Here is a 20,136-nt window from a genome sequence, read left to right on the forward strand (position 1 = left end):
TGACTATTTGAGGGAGTGCATGGTCTAGGGGTTACCGTCACCTTGCTGGGTACCACTTCTGTGAAGAAGTGACAAATTCACATTCCAAGACATGACAGCAGAGACTGGTCCCTACTGATGCCCAGACAAGCTAATAATGTACATGCACATCAAACAGAACGTTTTGATAACTGCTCAACTAACTGTTCTCAACAGAGCTGTGTAATGGAAAAAAAAAAAAAGAGAGAATTTATTGTTTTTAAAATATACTTTGCTTTCATTTTTAAAACAATGCAACGAAGGAGGTCAAGTTATATGTTTTAATGCACAGACAGGGAAGAGAGGCTGGACCATGCATGCAACATTTCTGGCAAGAAAAAGATACCATCCTCCAACTCCAATGTCTCTGGGCAGCTGGAACAGGCCATGGCAAAGTTTCCCTTTCTTAGCTTACAGAAAACGTTCAGTGTGGTATTTCTAGTAGGAAATGGTTAAAAAACAAGAACCCCACAACTAACTGTTCAGGTTCCTAATGCAAGATACCTTTCAACGCATTTAGTTATTCAACCCATTGTATTCAGCTATAATTGGAAGAGTTTAATACTACATTCAGTTCCCCTGTAATGCTTGGTCAGCAACAAAAAACACTCATGCTTCTTTTCTGGCACTGCCAAGCAGTGTTGTGTGCAGACAAAAGAAGAGTTCCTCATGACTGAATACTTCAGTAGTCTATCCTTACAGAAATTAAGTTCCTCATAATTACTGCTAAATTTTAAGATATGGGAGGCAGCATTTGAAAGAAAAATAATTCTAAGATGCTTATCTTTAATGTGTCTTGAAGACTAAGAGAAGAGCTTCCATCTAATATTTCAGCTTAACAAAGGGATAAAGAAGCAGAACTTTCCCTGTGGTTAAGAAATAGTAAAATAATGATGGTGGATAGGCAGAGAGTCATCACCTACAACAGTCCTTTAATGGGAAGACAGAAGAAAAGAGACTGCTTTACTAGGTCTATGCTTCCAGAGGGTTTCCCCTCATGCTCAGATGAAAAACATAACAAAAGAAAAGCAGCTGTGCCTTGTCTGTAAAAACAGATCATCAGGAATTTATGCTAACTCCACATTATTATATTCTGTGATTGGAAAGAACTGATGAGAAAAACAACAGCAAATCAAAAATGTTACAGTTTAAATCTTTTACAAAAATACTTTATGCTACACTCAGAAATATGCTCTATTTCAGGAATGTTATGACTTTGCTTATGAAATTTCATTAGGCTAATGTGCTACTTAATTTCTGAATAAGAAAAAAAAAAAGAGAGATAACCTTACTGTTTGTGTGGACTACTGGCTTACATATGAAGGTCCTGAATACCATTGCTGACTCTGCAGTAGTTCACTAGATGAAAAATGCCTGAAAATGTTTCTTGTTTAATGTTTTGCCAGTAAAGATCTGTACCATCTACAACCAAGTCAAGAATGTGTTTGGTGATTTCCTGGAGTGATTCAGAGAAACAGGGGATTATTCCATTCTTAATTTATTATTTACACAAAACAGTACTATCAAAATAATTAAGCACTCATTCTCTAGATTTAAAGGTACACATTGTATACATTACATGACTCATACACACAGGAAGACTCTGCTACTCACAGTGTTTTTAATCAACCTTAATATTAGAAGAAATATTAGAGAGTGAATTTCAAAGCACCCACACGTGCCAAGTAGCACACAGTGTTGGCAGGAATATCTTTGCTGCTCTATGACATATTTGGTTTGCTAGTTGGCAAAACCATGCAGTAATAGCTTTTCACAGAAAGTTTTGTTTTGCTCCTTTTGAGCACTGAGTTTTCTACCAGGTAACATTCAATTTAAAGGAAGCCAAAAAAAATTTAAATAATCTCTAACTTATGCAACAGTGAGAGAAATTAAATCGACATCCTGGATATAATTTAGGGAAAGAAGCAAGTTCTTATTTACTGGATAACATCCAGTCATAATTCCACTTGAGACCACTTCCATTAGAGTTATAAAATGCAGGCAAACCACCTCTAGGTTACACAATTCACAAACATATGTTCAATACAGAAAAGAAAACAAATTGCAAAAAAACCCCCCAACTTAGTAAAACACGTTCATTTCTAACTCCTATATATCCGAAGTGCTGGTTCAGCAAAAGGTGTTCAGCACGCCTGGGTTTAGTTCTGCACATGAATATAGTCAGAATGCCTGAGCCCCAAAAAGGACTTTAGGTCAGCTGGTGAGGAAGAAGATCTTTAGAGATTTCCATGACATGCATCAGAAGTAGATTTTCTGACCTCTAGTCTGGAACAGACAGACATGAACACTACCAGAACAGGCTGCTGTTCTCCATATACTCCAAAGCGGCCACAAGAAGTGGCAGGGATAAGGGAACGCCACCATCAGTTGCTCAGACCTGCGAAAGTAAAGCCTGACCATGCAGGTGTCCTAGTGCAAGGTGACATGACACAAGGCTTTTTGTTGGGTAGCCACATAATGTATTTTGTTAAAATAAAACTGAATTCTAAAGTGAAAGTACTTTCTAATCTTCGATATGATTTCAATCATCCTGAAAAAATCAGTTCCAACAAAGAAAAGCATTCCTGAAAAGACCTGTGTCTGTGGTAACAGGTGCAGCAAAATTTGGACCTTTTGGTGAAAGGTCCTATTTTCCTATTTTCTCTCTGACATCATCTAGCTGAATACCATGACCAGAGTTTTAAAAAGCAAGCTATGCTTTAAAGTTATTTTCAAACACAACTACAGGAATGGATTTTCAGAGAACGTATAGATAGCTGTGTCTAAAACTCTACACATCCAACCTGACGTATCTAAGTATCACAAGTTGCTTTTGAACCTTTTAGCATGTAAAGACACAATGAAATGCAAGTATCAATTATCAAAGTACTTTAAAACTTTTAATAAATTATTATCCATAAACCAAAATTACTGTCTGCATCAAAAAAATCAGAATCTGGGCTACTGCTGTGCTATTAAACACCTTGAATACTTGACCAAAGTTCTGAACACCACTAATGGTTTTTATACACCATAAATAGAAACCAAGACTCTACCATCAAAACAGATGTAGACTGAGCGCAAAAGGACCTCTTGAAATGTAACAACTGCCAAAGGGCAGCTACAAGGCAATGGGCAAGGCGCCAGCGTGATCCTGAATTTTAAAGTTATGCTTTCAAGACTGTATCAGCATGTGATGGGTTAATTTTCACATCAAGCATTTCACAAAGATTGTAAGCCACATAAAACCACTTTAATGTAATGTTTGTGAAAACATTTAAGTCTGAGAGCTAAAATTATGTTATAATCAAAAAATACTTTAAAAAAATCTATACACCATAGTGTGTTCTATTTTTTAATAGTTTCAACAGAAATAGTTTCAACAATTTCTGCCAAATGCTGCTAAAGAAAACCTCCCTCAATTAAATCAGCGTGAAACAGGAATAACATCAACAAATGCAACAAAATAACACCCCCCTACTATGTGAGAATGAGGTCCCCAGAACTAGTAAAAACTAATCTTCAAAGCAAAAGGGATGGGTGGAAGAGGGAGAAGGAGGGGGGCAAACTCATTACAGAAGCACAGAAATTATGGAAACAAAGACCTTCTTGCAAGACTTAATACAGAACTGCAACTCTACAGTCATCTTTGATATCCATCAGCCTGTGCATTTATAACTCTGGAGATCCCCCTCCCATCTTCTTTCTTAAATTTCTTATTTCCCTTACTGTGGGCTACAGTCAATACCCTCAAACTAGACTGGATGTGGCAACTCTGTAACGTCCTCCAAGTTTAAACTCAGCAAAGCTAATGGTGCTCACGCAAGTTGCTCAACTGTAGTCTGGAGTAGAGAGACATATTTACTCAACAGGGTTAGCATGATCTCCCCGTAATCTCCTGAGATTACAGAAGGCATTTTCCACTGAGGCTTCTACAGAGAGGCTACAGAAACACACTGGTTAAAAACCCTACACATACCTCCAAAAGGAAACTCAATCTAGTTTAATTAGAAATTATATCTAACATTCCCCCATGCATTCCCCTACATGAGAAAATACCTAGGAACTCTATTTTTAAGCAAATGTGTAATGGTAAGCCATGTCAAATTTTAAGTAAATTCTGCAATTGCCACTATGGGCTGGAAGTTAGTTTCCTGAAATACCATCCTGTTTTAACAGCATGTTAATTTATCTGCTTAATATTTTACAATGGACTAAAATAAGTATGCAAGTTGATAGTGGTCTGAATTTGCTGTTTCATTCTGTTTTCAATTATAACAACATCAGGAGATCTGGCATTTATCCACTGAAATGTGCCTTACATCAATAAAACATTCTTCCATCAGTAACACACCTGTAACAATTTAAGTCTCTTCAATATCCTAAATCCCAGTTAGGTAAAATATGGTAGCACACAGGGACATTCAGAGCATGAGCACTGGCACTGAAGTTAGGTACTTTTAATAATTATTAAAATACATTGCTGAATTGGAAGGCCAGCAGTGAATATCCTTTATGATAAATGAAAACAATCTCAAATGCAGTTTCTGCACGTTCTTTCACCAGACCTGTTTCAACTAAAGACAAGTGCAGAATTAAAGTAGTTTCTCCTTTTTCTCCCCACCCCCTTTTCTTTTTTGGCCTTACTACTTCTAAACATATTCTAGGTAGCAGCATTGCATGCACAGCTGTACATAAAGAACCTCATTAAAAAAGCTGTCTTATGTGGGTATTCCTCTGAAAGCTTAACTTTTGCCATTTTAGAAGTTTATATTAATGACTGCATTCCTTTACCAAGCACTAGTGGTTTTTTATTTCAGTTAAAAGCACACATTTTTCCTTTTCATTTCTGAAAATGGAGAAAGCTCCTTTATTTAGAAACGTCTGGTTTTGGTTCGTGTCTAAAAACTAGTGGCTTAAATGTTAGTATTTGTTTCCATTCTGTTATTTATTTTCATTTCTTCACATTTGTCTTTTTAATTAACCGTGGTCTAATGTGTTAAATATAACGCATTTCTGAGAATTGGAACTGTGAACTTTATAGGGTTGTTATTCTTCTGGTTTTATACTGCTATAATAATAAATTACTACTAGTGCCATAAAGTTTAAGATCAATCCCAAAATCAGATTCTGGGTCTCCTTTTGTTAAGTAGTTCAGGATGTACCAAGTCTGAAATTCTCTTGTGGAATAATCAGATTAGAAATCAAAAAGTAATTTCTGTTCATTAGTATATTGTTTTTTAAAATACCAGAGATGAAGTACTGAAGAGAATGTTAGAAATCACATGTAAATACCCGATGAAAGCATATAGACTTTTAGTAGTGTTCAGGAGAATAAATTGACAGTGAAATTTGGACAGAATTAGCAGCCATTTTGGCTACTAACTGAAATCAAAATGTACTTTGGCATTATACTGATTTAGGATACCTGTCTACCATTGTGAAATTTTAATGTATATTTATGCTATAAAGATACATTACTGATGCCTTTATTTCTGCCTAGAGGTAAACAAACATGGGTTAGCATGAAAGTAATCTTACTTGTGATACAAAACCAACAACAAAGGCCCATACTAAAACACAGCAATTACCCATTTGGATAAAGCATGATAAAACCACAAACACGATTCATTTTTTTTCATTCATGTTTTTACTCATTTTTTTATTTCTTATAATTTCTTTCTTTTTTTCTTAAAGATATTTATTCATATAAACTTAACATGGCCCTTGCGCTATGTGTCCCAATTGTCACAGGTCCCTCAGAAACAATACATTATAATCTTTGCAGTGCTAATTCACCAGGACACTGGTGCAGAGTATGCTTAGCTGATTACAGCTCCTAGAGTCTCAAAAAGGGCATCACCATCATACAAAACCAGGGCACGATGCCTGACTCCCTGACACGAAAGCTAAACAATGGTCATTTTATTCTGCTTCTCTACATCAAAGACATTTGTAATTCTGTTGGGTCTGCTTTGCTGCCTTGCACAGACCACAGCTCTATACTACTGGTAAATTTGTTACAGCAAACAGATAAGAGTACATAAAAAACAGATTTTTGCCTTTCCACAGTGCAATATTCTATTGCAGTATAACACACAGTAGCCAAATGAACCCTCCGTGGTTTTTACCCACCTAATGTTGTAAAAATATTACTATGACATTTCATCTGGTCGACCATCTTAAAGGTTAATTCTGTTTCCTATTTGAGATTTTCCTCTAGGTGAGCCATTCTGTGCACTTTCTATTTACTGATTCCAAACAACCCCCAAACTGTTTCATTGCTCACTCTCACTGTTAAGAGCATATTGACTGGCTGCCTGCTCTGCTGTTTAATTCATTTATGCTGAGAGTCAGGCATGAAGACAGAATTTTAAATGTGACATTTGCAGGCTGTTGGGTCATTTGAAGCTCTGACAACACCAGGGAGTTCCTGACATACAAACTGGTCCTGATTTCCAATCTTCCATCTTCTGAACACATCAGAGATTCTTCCCGGAGGTGCACATTTCAGCCAAAAGTTTTAAAATCCCTCGTGTTTACATCTTGCAGAAAAGACTTGTACACTTTAAAGTTTTAAAATAAAGCTTATGTTTCCTTTAAGGTAAAACCAGCACTGCCTGCAGCATGCAACTCGACTGCTTAAAAACACTGACTGACAAAGGTATTTGGAAAGATCTACAATAATAATTAATACTAATAGGATTTTGTAAGCAACTTTGACATTTAGTGGACTTCTATTTGTTCCTGTCGATCTTTAAGCATTCAAAAACAGCTCAGTCTGAAACCACAGCTTTATCTAACATTGTCTATCTTACTGCTTACTGCTATCCTGACCAACACCATGTCCCACTTTTCAGGTTGGAAGTCTTCCTTATCTCAAGGCAGTGAATGGACTGTACCATTTTGTCTCCCATGATGAACTATCATTATCTTCCCCAACTTTCAGGTCAATTTTTCAGAGTATACCTGATTACCTGAAAGATTCCATACTGCTAAGGTACCATTAGGAAAACAGCAATCTGACCTATGCAGTCCTGACTTGGAAAAACTATAGTTACCTGTCCCTGAAGCAGGACTCACATCTACAAAGTTTAAAATAGTTTTTTGGTGGGAGAAAATTCCAAATGACTGCAACAGCACAGGTCTTTTTGCTTTCTTTAAAGCATCACCAAGAAGGGAGATGCTAAGTCTCAATACTCATGTTTTACGGTATATCACAAGTTTTATGTTGCTATTTGGCCACGAGTGTTTCCACAAAATAGGCAGAGCCCACTGTGGCTAACAGCAAAGAATAAGAAGACATGTGAATGGACACTGGACAACTAATCTACCACCAGGACGGATTGAGACTCAGACCTTGAACTTTGAGAAAACAGCAAGAAGGGAGTATAGAATCTTCTGCACAGAAAAGATCTCTTCCTCCTCCTTGCCATAAACTGGGGAGGAAAGAAAAAGAAAAACCAACCAACCAAAAAAACCCGACTCGCTATACTAAAAACTGTAGCCTTCTATTCAATCCTAGCTCGGATGTCCACATCATCCCTCATTTGTTTACCTAAATCAACAGAAGGGTATTATTTTAAATAAAGACACAACCTAGGCACAACCTAGGCAAAATCTCAATCCCTGGGTTTTTTTATTGTGCAAAACAAAAACCAAACAAAAAACCCTGTGCAAAGCAGAAAGTAGGATGACACTGCTATAGTTAGAAATAGTGCTAATTCAGAACTGTATTAGGAGAGGAGATTGTTTTCCCTACTCAACTCGTCATTACAATTATTCCACAACAATGATTCTATACTTTGGCTGCGTTTTCAGGAAGGGGAATATGATTTAGGTCAAGATGCAAATTTGAAGAAATTAATGGATTTTTTTTCTTTTATATCAGTAGACACACAATTTTAACAGCAACCTCTGAAGTGTTAACTGTGTCATACTGCAAGCATCTTTTCATTGCCATATTCAGAATAAGACTTCTATAATTTAATAGTTGTCATCTGAACAAGAGTATGTTGTTTTTACATACTTCCAGCATGAGGACATTGATTCTGTGTGACCTAGAAAAGCGGTTTAAGTATTAACAGATGTTGTTCGTTCTCAAAGAAAATATGTAAAATAGAAAGACATACCTGGTGTATTATCTGAGCTACAGGAAGTTGTTCAGCATATTTTAGTGGTTCTGTTGCCAATTCATCCTTTGGAAGCCTGGGAAGAAATGAAGTTCACGTTTATCAAAGTTAGTACAACGTTTACCAAGTTAAATTACTGAAATTTAAGAGTTTCAGGTACATTACTTTTAAAAGTGTGGTATCTGGGAGATTATTTTGCTTAAGGTGAAGAAAAAGTGTATTTTAAGATCTTAATTGAAGATATTTCTTATGAAGTTGAGTGAAATAATAAATTTATAGTAAACAGAAATGTGTGGATTTTTTCCCTGACCAAAGCACATAAAACGTAAATTTAGCAGCAGAAACCTAATAAAACCTTTACATTTAGTTTTAGGTGAACAAAGTGCTGGTGAAAGCTGGATTGAAAGCCCCACAGAAAAAAAGTCTCACACATTTAAAGAGCATATTCAGCACCGTCAACAATACAAGCTTCTTCACTCAATCCTGCCAACGTAATTCAAATATGATCATCTCAAAAGGCAAGAGGGATTATTCAGCTTTTCCCATTTTTGCTGCAAGTGCACTTCAGTGTTCAGCTGTGGTAGAAGTTCAACACCAGAAACATTTGTGCATTTGCCAGCACAGTGGTGTGTACTACTGGTTTCAAAAAAGCCAAAGAACTAGCATGAACAAAAAGAGTAGAATACTTCACAAAGAAAATGCATCATATCCCTTTACACTTCAAATAAACTGTAGTTGCAACTGAAAATTCAGAATCCGTAAGTAGTCTCTTAAAAGAATATTTACATGATAGTAAATTAATATGAAAGCATGTTTCAAACCCTTCAACCATACTGCTTTCACCTACTGGAACCGCACAGCAAGTGCTACATTTTCAAAGCATCATTCAAGGTTTTCATCAGCCATTCCTCAATCCTTCTGAAGAGTTCTGAATACAGGAATTTGACTAATGTTACAAGAAATGATGGGGGGGGAGGGGGGGGGAGGAGGAGATCCCTATGAAAACAAGGCCTTTCTCTGAAGTTAAAGCAGAATTACTTTCAGACAAAAACTGTGGCCAAGACATTATTTTCCAGGTTCAAATTACTACCTTATACCCATTCTAGTAAAAAATGATACACGCTTGCTGTGTTAATTTACCTGCAGACCGGCTGCCAGGTAAGAGCCAGAAACTACAGGCTTAGTCCCTGGACTGGGAATCAACAGGCTGTGGTAAGAGGACAATAAATGCACATCTCTTTCCTTTTCCATTTCTGAATTTCTGTTGTGGTTTGAAATGCTACTAAGCTCCAAATAAAAGCCTGAATACCCAGAAATCTGTAATGAACAGAGTATGAGGAACCTTGAAAGTCTTACTCTATAAGAAATTTAAAAGCAGAGAATGAAAGAAACATGGCAATATTCCAAAGATCAGCCTATCTAAAACCATTTAATGTGCTTAAGGAAAATTAAGTAAGCAAGCTCTGAACTACTACTGAAGCTGGTCTACTGAAACAGCTCATTTACTTACATGTTTTTTAGAGTTTTTTGGACTATTATGGCAATGATGAATTTGTACTTGCAACACGAAATATACTGCTGTTATAGTCCAACACAACTATCAGAGTTCAGAGTGGGCTCAGCAACTCCACTGCAGTATGCAGAAGGAACCTTACCATTCATTTCCTTTTTATTTTCTATCATTTGTGGGGTCCTGACTGGCACACATAGCAGTATTTAGCTACCCGCAGTCAGTGTGAATTTGAGATGACTTCTGTTCTACTGGGAGCCTGTTAGCTGACATAACACCTTGATTTATGGATACCAGCTACATAAACCCATTTCTTAGCCATAGTTCTAGATATGAAACCACTGTACACAGAACAAAATATTCATCAATATCTTGAACACTTATCTCTACAGTCTTTACAGGGACACTGCAAATCTGGAAAAAAAACCCAAACCTAAAACCCCAGTATCTCAAATCCCCAAACTAACTACTTGAAGCTGCAAGTAACTATAAACTGAATATTAGCAGGAAAAAAAGAAAAAAGAAAAAAAAAGCTTATCTGTTGTATCAAGGACTTTGTACATTTGGCAATGTTTTCTGTCTAGACAGTCAGCATTCCCTTGCATAGTCAAACAATCCTTGATGATTGCAGAAAAAAAGATCTCTCTTCAAATGTCAAAGGATTAAAAAAATAGAGAAAAATTATCAAGATAATTTTGAGCCTTAGGAAGCTTTATGAAAAAAACAGGGAGGGGAGAATAGTATAAACATGTATTTTAAAGTAATTAGATTTAAATTGAAATTAGTCTGATAGGCTTTCAACATCAAGAAAGACTATTTTTCAGTTTTTTCTAATTTACTTTCTGAAAAAAACTTCAAGTCAATTGAACTATACTACATGTTATATATATATAAAATATAAGATACAGATAGGTACATGTTATAATACATATACATACATGTGTCTACATATATATAGCCACACTATAATATGTATACACACATGCACACAGGTATTTTGGAAGAAAAGTTCAGAACCATTCTCTCAAAATTTTTGCTTAAATGCCACAAACTTCTTGTATACGTACTCAGTGATGTACTAGCTATCAAGTCTACAAAAGAGAGTTTTGATTCTTCTCTCTTGCAGATAAGCCTCCACAACTGGAGAAGCATGTATCTCAATCTTTTATATGAAACTGCATAAATTAAAGCATGGAAGCTCAAGACTCTTGATAGAAAAGCTGTATGAAATATTGCCCAACTATATCCTCTACTGGGAGCAAATCATTAACTTGAGCTAGCAGGTATGATAAAGCAGTGTATCCCTAAAAACTTTTGGGCATTTGAGGTTACTAAATAAAGTGCAAGAATAACTCACAGAAAATTATCTTTGCAAATTTGACAATAATAATGTAGTCTTCATTATTATGATACTGCAGTACTACCATCTAAAGCCATTGCATGGTATTTTGTCAAGGGAAAGAACATAGCACCTCCTCCTAGTACCATACAGTCAGATCCATCTAACAAAAATTAACTGCAAGAGGATACACAGACTACTGAGCCAACCTAAGCTGATTTTTTTTTTTGGCCTAAATTCATGAGCGTATGTATGGCTTCACAAACGTTTTCTTGAATGCTTTGTTCCCAGCTCTCTTCTCTTTTCTGATCAACTATCAGAATATTTCAACACATTTTTCTAGGGTTATTCTTATCCACTTCTACTCATGGTTCTGACCAAGAGTCAGATCTGAACTGTTATTATATTCACTGTTCATAGCTATTTACACGTTGGAAAATTAAAAGCGTCTAATACTAGTGACATTCTTTTTAGCTAAAAAAGGGAATTACCCCTAGAAGTTATGTTTTATTTTAAGCAAATAAACATAAAAATTTTGTGAGAAAACCACATTTTTTGCTGCTTTATCTTGCTAATTGTCTTATCAAGTGATAATACCTGTGACGGAAATTGAACTTCATGTCAGAAGTACCTTCCAGGCCCCAATTTTCAAGTTCTTATATACAGTCAGTTTGGAAAATGCTTTGAAGTGCTTCAAAATGTCCAGTGTGCTAAGTTCTACCAGTGTAACTATGTCAGTTAGCCATACACCACTTTCAGCACTCATTTTAACAGATATAAGCAATATAAACTCCTTTGAAGAGAATTATATTACTATGAAGGCTCCACAGATCTCGTTTTCATTTCTCAGAGCAAGCACCAGTTTACCTGTCTAAACATTTGTATAACAGGTATAAGGCAACTTCCTCTAAATTTCTTTTTGCTTCTTTTATCTTACCAACAAAGCCTGTTGTGTAGTCATTCCTTCTACCAAAGGTGAAAACTGGATGATGCAACAAAAAATTGCTACCCTATAAGCAGCACGGAGGATGAAACACTGCATAAAAAAGGCTTCCATGAAACAGCATCCATCCTGAAAAGCTCCAAGAACAGGAGTGAAGTCAAGACTTCTCTGTCCTGAGAAAAGGCCAGAAACGGCTACTGGAGCCTAAAATCCCCAAGTGGGCACAGAGACTATATTTTAAATAGTCTTTTAAAAAAAGAACAGAGACAGCTCGCTACCAGTAAGATCAGGCAACATGGCGTAGCTCACACCTACATGGCTGAACTCTCTCCCCCAAAGCAGGGGCTGTATCCAAACCTGGCTACTCTAGGCACATATTATGCCCTGAACCACGTGCAAACATTGTCCAGGAAAGAACTAGCTGGCATGAGCCAAAATAGTATCAGGCACCGTGCTAACAATTAAACATCACATATGACTGCAGACAGTACATCAGTCTGCCTAACTTAGAAGCACAGAAGCAGCCTCATATTCTGTCTTTAAGAAAATTACATTGGTTAGCTCGGTCAGTTTAGCAAGTGGATCCAAGAAAAGCCACAATCAGGGCAGTTAGTACCGAGGAGAAAGAAACTTGCTGCAAAACTGCTACTTCATTTTACACTATCCCTAAGATTAGTAGCCCACCAACATAGGGTGTCCTAGACTGGCAGAATTAGCTGTAAAAGGCAATCCTCTTCTAAAAAGCCTAAGGGATAGGAAGGCCATGACTAGAGAGGAGAAAAAGGTCAACACAGCAGAGGATGTTGTACTTCCTCCTCTTTTGCAGGTTGGAGGAAGAGAACAGGTCAGGAGAAAGATCATCTCAATTACAACCATCCTGACCTTGCTTCTCCCTTTCACAGAGGGATGCAAGTCAATTGGTTACTACTCTCCTTCCAGAGATAATTTCCAGATGCCTGCGGTGGCATTCACTTTTGCTCAAAACCAGCTATGTCAGGAAAAAAAACCAAATAATAATAATAATTAAAAAAAAAATCTCAGTTGATGGGATTTTTGCTCAAATCACATGTGGTAATTTGAGGCTGTAATTTCACAAAATTAGCTGGCCTCACTGTTTAGTTCATTTATATTTGACACTTAAACCTTTACAAAATTAAGGGCTAATTTGTTGTAATACAAATGTCTTTGTATGCTTAATTTCTTTCAAAACAATTCTATTACAAAAACAAAAGTCATTTTTCATGAATTAATTTTCCAGTAAGAAATTGTCCTTTCTGTCTCAATTGAGCATGACAGCCGAGTGCTGCCAACAGTGCCAAAGCAAGCTAACACAGTGGCATATCAGCATATATGGCATCACGCCTGACAGCTGGTAATGCAAAGCATAAGGAGATCTTGATTTTCAGGGAGAAGACTAGAAAGAAACATAAAATCAGAAGAGAAGTGGGAAGCAGTAAGAGATAGCAGAAGAGAAGGATCTCGAAAAATTCAATTTAAAAGTTATTTTTATGCTGCCACTGTGACTGCTCTTAGATGAAGGAAAGTAAGCATGAAACAGAAACTGTGGAAAGTGAATCTAAATCCAGTAAAATGTGTCAAGATATTTAGTGAAAAATCTTATTTGTTATTTATATTTGTATGCTTGCTCTTATGGGAAAAATCCTTAGAGAGTCAACGTGTGCTAAAGAAAAATAAATCCTTAGCGTCAAGAGGTGGCACATTTTGCCACAAGTGCTAATCCAGCCTACGGTCTGCTACACAGAATAGCTACAGTGGCTTTAGGGCAGAGGTATATTTTATGTCATGCAAGTATTACAAAAATACAGGGAAAAAAGAGCAACATTGGATCACTGACTAGTTTGCTCATAGCAGAAATGGGCTGTTAAGACACTTCAGGAGAGCGGGAAGTCTAGATAACAGGACAAGCCATAAAACCTGGCTCTCTGGGCAAATATAAACATTCACTAATTATATGAGGCAATAGGACTAAGGCCAATATTTCTTCCTTCCTATACAGTCTCTAGATTTGATGGTTTGGACAGCTCACACATTCTTTCATGCTTATGATCCATGCATGGGTAATACTGCACCTCTTTGAAACTATTGTTCCTTGATGATAAGTCCTAATATATAACCACCTCTCTCAGAAACTACACAAAATTAAAGTCAGAGTGTGAAGAGTGTAAAGAAGAGGATATCAGAGACAAAAATGCATTACGGAAAAAGGGGTTTGAGGATTACCAGCTTTGTTTGCTGTAGATGTATACAACTCGCGCTGCTCCTAAAGTGCAGCCTGGTTTGTCTGAGACGTAACTTCTGAATAGTATGACTGAAAATACTAGAACGAATTGTCCCACTTCTAGAAGTGGCTTGAAAGCAGAAATACTGCAGCTGATCAGTCAGTCAGTATGTGACCAAAGGATGCAAATAACAGCAGTGGCCTAAATCAGGCACCCCAGACTGAAAGGTTGAAATTATTAATCTAAACCTGTGTATAGCACTGATAGCTTTATTGACTGTAAATACATGAACATGCTTACATCTAGCAATAAAAAGAAAACAAAATACCAGAGCTTTATGCACCACATCAGAGAAAGTTATTAGGTTTCCTATTAAAGAGAGGCTGAAATGGGCTATGTCGGGTTTGAGTGAATAGTTTTTAAAATTGGCCATTGAGAAATTTATCTACCATATCCATACTACAGAAGATTAAGAATTAGACCTTGGATTAACGCCAGGTACTTGATCTATCTGCTAAATCCTAACTTCACACATATTTAAGAATGGGGTATGTTTAAACACCAGAAGCACTAATGTACATGGAAAATGCCAGTGCTTGAAAAAATGAGATCATGGCTAACTCTGCTCTTCCCCCAAAAGTGTGCTAATCAATCCTTTTCCTACCTTTTTCAGGGAATGCAAGATTTGCCTATTAAGTATGTTTACCACATAGATAGTCACAAAGAAGAGAAGCAAACACTCGAGAGCATTACCATTCCAGGGCAATTCCTCACAACGTCTCCTTCATGGCATTAGTTTCTTCAGTTAATTCAGTTAAAGGGTCAAAACAAGCGTTTCAGCTACTTAAGAAAGCATTTAGTGTATGCTTTGTTGCTGCAACCTTTGCTTAGATAAGTATGGATGTCCCCCTCTAAAAACATGATATACCTAATAATGCAAACAACTTCACCACCACAGTACTGAGCTTTGGTAAACTGGACAGCTGTGGCAGCTTACCTTGGGAGACCTTGCAGGACTGTCTACCAGAATGCTAATATGCATCTTTTGCAGTTCATTGCTGTGGCGTCTGAAAGTCATGTCTTTGAATGGGTAAGTGATTAGTGCATATTCAAAGCTGAGGAGAGGAGGGAGCTGTGTCTACAGTGGAAATATGCAGGTGTTTCATAAGTACAGCCAAGCACACCAAGATTCTTTGGTCCATGAATGCTGTGACTTCCACTTCCTGATGCTTGCAGAACTTAATGCAGCAGGTGGCATACTATCAAAGATGGCTTAAAAAGAAGACTGCACAAAAATGAACAATACAATATGGAGATAAAGGAAAAAAAAATGGAAGGCAAAAATGATCCTTGATACAATCAAAAACTAAAGCAATGTTAGACACAATCAGATTCATAATTATCTGAAGAAGGAAGCTACTGACTTGCATTGAAAAGAAAAAATGTTTTACTTCAGTGTGCTGGCCTTTACAGAGAGATATTCCTGTAGAGTAAAGCAGCAAAGCATCTTATGGTTTAGAAATGCAAAACTCTTTCTATAATCTGTTCATTTGTTTTCAATAAATGAGAAAGATATTGACCCAAACTAGTTGTACAGACTTATTCCTGGAGTTTAAAAAATACCTTAAGTCTGTGAATGTACAGTGATTTCTGTTGAACCTGATCATAAACAGGTCTGTTGGTGTTCCCAGAGTCTGCCAGACACATTGAGTTATCATCTGTTGCTTCACAAGCTGGATAAAACTAGACTGTAACAAATATTTCCTCTGCCTTTCTGTGATCCACATACAATTTCTTATGTAAAGAATTTAAGGTGATTAACCTCTGTCAAGCCACATATTCTTAACCACCTCAAGATCCTCAAAAGAGGTAATAAAAGTCTACAGCATGTTTTAACACAGATTGACCAATATTGTCTTTCTGCTCTTTTCTAGCCAATGACTTTTGTCAAAATATGTTTAGTTGCTGAAGGGACTCTCTGTTCCTCCTGCTCCTATTTTTATACCTAGGCAAGACACAGGGAAGGAATTAAAAAGAGTATTTGCTTAAGTAAGCAGAACTGGCTTTGCTGCTACTGGAAAACACATGACCTGTAGGGCTTCATTTTGTTATCTCAAATATTCCACATTTTAGGTAAATTAGAAAATCTCTTTTGAATTAATTTAAACTTCAACATGATGATGATGCTGAAGCACAGAATGCTAATCAAAAATTGGAGATAAAAAGACCAGCTAAGTCTCTCCTATCAATGAAAATCACCATATGAGTCCACAGCTAAAAGTAGGTACCCATTGCTTAATGTTAATTCATTCTCACAGCAGATGGGGGGGGGGGGGGGGTGGGGGAGAAGTGTCAAATTTCCCAAACTGGGGGCATGTTTATACAGACAAGTCCAGCAATATCAGAGGAGCTTCTACTGATGGTCCAAACCAGTCTTAAAAGAACATCGCCCACCTAGCTGAGCAAACGTTCAATCTAGTTTGAAGGGTGTATGTGCTGTATTCTAGTAACCGAGGCTGCAAATTTCCCCCTTGGACCTGGTACTTCCTAATTGCATGGGAAAATGTTTAAAAGAGTGGTTAAAAAAACCCCACAGGTTATTATTGCTCTATGACTAGTAGTCTGGAAACTCGTGACTGAATTTCACAGAAATCTCAAAGAAAAAAGACCAAACCCTCCCCTGCCACTACATCACACATTCAGTTTAAATACTACTATCAGTGCATGTTAGAATTATACTTTCATCTGGATAAAGCAAGCTTTTTCATTTTTAATAACTGAAAGTTTATCAGCAGTGCCTAATCTTTACGTAGACCAATTCACCACCTGCCAGTGCACAGAAAGTTAGAAAAATCAGCAGGAAGAAATTTTTAAAACAAAGAATTAACATGGGAATGTGCCAAGATAGCAATTCCATTATTTAGTGGCCACAATTAGTCTTTATAGCAAAGTTTGGTTTTTGTTTAATACCACTGTTCCTTCCTGCATATGTTGAAGTTAAACAATGCATCTGCATTTGTTTATATTGTTACACTTTTCAACAAGCACCTTCTAAAAACCCTGTAATATACACATCTTAAGTCCCAATATCTCTACATGTACGGTACATATTTCTATTTTTTCAGTTCATAAGTCACGTAATGTACCATCCAGCTATAATTTCTCGTGAGACTGCTTAGTTCATTACAAGAATCTGTCAAAGTAGTAGTGGCAACACCTGTTCTCTGCCCAACACCATTCTCAGATCTTCTACCATACCTCCTCCATTTCAAGCTTCCTAGTTTACTTTTTTGCCCCTTTACTCCAATTAATAATGTAGATAACTACACAAAATTACAGAAATATTGTTTCTAAGGGACTTTTGGAGATCATGCGGTTCAACCTCCCAACACCAGATCAGGTCACCCATGGCTTTGTCCAGCTGAGTCTTCACAGTCTCCACAACCTCTCTGTGTAACATGGTCTAGTACCACAAAACTTAACCAACTGCTTTCCCTTCTTTCACCAGTACTGTTCCTCTCTGTAGCCAACTCTTCTAAGAGTGGCCATGGCAGACAGAACTGATTAGCATTCCAATCAGCTAACAGTAAGTGCTTTAGATCTCCTGTCAATGCATGTACCTAGGTAACATTATATTGCTAGGCCCATTAAGAGGGCTTTTCTTCACAGAAAGCTGCACAGAATGCATGCAGCTCTTAAGCTTTTTATCAGCCTTACCTTCTGGACCGTGATTTTCTGTTATTTATAGATGACATGCACTTTTCTGTCTAGATTCTGGTTTTGTTTGTTCTTGCTAATGGTAGATGAAACCTCAAGTTCAAATACAAACACTTAGCTAGATTATATTCTCTGAGGCCAAGGTACCGGAGGTTACTGAGTCTGCTGATGTTGAACAATGAATCTATTAATGTTTGACCCTGTAAAGCAGTCATCCTTTTTCTTCATATTGGTATTTTATGGTCTGCCTTTCTGTCCTCACTTATTGCATAGTATTAGGACCAGAAAGGACTCATCTCCTGTCTACCACAGACCACTAAGTGTTAACCAGAGCGCCCTATATGAAATCCAGTGACTTTACAAACTTTACAGCCTTTAAGCCCAAACAATTTTAGTGGTCTGCTCCCAGGAACAAAAGCAGCAGCAGCAAGTCCTACTTTTCCTGGGTCAAGTACATGGCACACCACTTGCCAACCTCCCAACTAGCATACAAACTTGGGAATTCCCCTGCGTATCCAGGCAAGCCACTAGGTCTGACGTCTGTGGGACAAAGAGAGGGACACTATCTCTTCCACTCAATTCAATGCTGTAATAGTTCCAGCATCTGCCAGCTATACCTGCACAGGACATATGCCTGGACTTGCAAGTTATTCCTGGTTGCAGAAGCCAAACAGTAGCCTGGACAAGCCAGATTTCTAATGTTCCAAGGTGACTTCTAATCAAGTGTTTACTTGACACGAAATCCAGCATCTCAGACACCTGCCAAGTCCAGATTTCCGATTACCTCACCCTCTTCTTGCTGGGAAGGGACAGATGCAGTAGCTCGGAGCGTGCCACAAGCTATCAGCTCCCTTTCTGTCTGCAGTCTCCAAGGGACAAGGCTAAAGCAGGAACAGAAGCAGTTCTGAGGGCTGCAGGCTGCAGGCATGTCCCTCCCAATCTTTTGTTCTCACTTACCTTAAATTCTCTGTAGTGTTTTATCTGTCTTACTGCAAGAGTAAAGAGATAAAACCATTTAATACAAAAAAGCTTTTTTACAGAATTTTCAGTTTATATCCATCCTGATGTTGATAGGAATTCTGCAACATCTTAATCATCAACATTGTAAATGCTAAGCAATGTTTAAGCAATCATCAAAGATCTTCTTTATAATGTAATAAAGCAAAAGCTACTTCTGTGAAATGTTAAGTTCCTAAAAAATTAAGTAGTACATTTTTCAAGAACACCTATATGGGATGGACCTTGGCCACAGTAAAAATAATTTATGAGTTAGCAGAATTATTATGCTAGCAAAAATGTCTAACAAAGACTAGTATTAAATAGTTATTTTTGAAAGTGGGACTTAAACTTTTAAAATTAAACCTTCATTATTCAGTCAGAACATGCTCAAACTTAAGTTGACCATGACTTTCTAAGACTGTCTTATGGCATAGAGTATATACATTAAATGGTTTGATCTGGTTTTACTTTCCAAAACAAAAAACAGAAAAAAAAAAATCCACTTCACTCTTTTGTCAGAGGATTGATCATTGATCATGTTGTTTGGATTTTTTTTAAACAAATGTAAGGGTTTACATAAAAATGATTTGCAATTTTAACTAAGATTGAAGCTCTAGTATTATTAACCTAATCTCACTCTTTATCTCATTCTAGCAGTAGATTCTTCCATTATTTAAGTAATTTTCTGCAAATGTTTACAATCTACAGAACATTGAATCAGTAAATCTGAATGTTAAGTACACATTATCAGTAGATACTATCAGCAAGAGACTGTGTAAAGCAGAAAACATCACAATGCCAATCTGTCACTCAGCTTTTAGAACTTCAGGCTCTCAATACACCTTACGTAGAAGAAAAAAAATCTCCAATGCTGCTAAGGTCCTTCACAAACCTATATATAAATATATACGTGTCTGTGTGTGTACACATATACATAAAAGGCAACTATGAAACTAAGGCAAGAATTAAAAGTTTCTTGGTTCATTTAGTACAGATAATGAGGCCAGATTTCTCTTTTGCTGCCTGCATATGGTATAACTAACAGTTACAGAATCATAGAATCATTTAGGTTGGAAAAGACCTTCAAGATCATCGAGTCCAACCATCATCCACGCCCACTAAACCATGTTCTGGAGTACCCTGTCTACGGGCTTTTTGAATACCTCCAGGGATGGTGACTCAACTACTTCCCTGGGAAGCCTATTCCAATGTCTGACAACCCTCTCAGTAAAGAAGTT

At 37.0% G+C, this 20,136-nt stretch overlaps 1 protein-coding gene across 2 annotated transcripts in view; it reads right to left on the reverse strand.

Moving 5' to 3' along the window:
• PIGK (phosphatidylinositol glycan anchor biosynthesis, class K) overlaps nt 1–20,136 on the reverse strand; it is a 75,777-nt gene that overhangs the window by 16,066 nt on the left and 39,575 nt on the right. For both annotated transcript variants that reach the window (XR_775322.1, XM_010582531.1), the window contains exon 10: nt 8,151–8,226. Coding sequence is in view for 1 of the 2 variants with exons in the window: in XM_010582531.1 (XP_010580833.1) it covers nt 8,151–8,226 (76 nt within the window). In the remaining variant the exon portion in view is untranslated. The remainder of the gene's footprint in view (nt 1–8,150; nt 8,227–20,136) is intronic.

The sequence above is a fragment of the Haliaeetus leucocephalus genome, unplaced genomic scaffold, assembly GCF_000737465.1.
Source record: "Haliaeetus leucocephalus isolate CR32 unplaced genomic scaffold, Haliaeetus_leucocephalus-4.0 Scaffold848, whole genome shotgun sequence".
NCBI lineage: Eukaryota > Metazoa > Chordata > Aves > Accipitriformes > Accipitridae > Haliaeetus > Haliaeetus leucocephalus.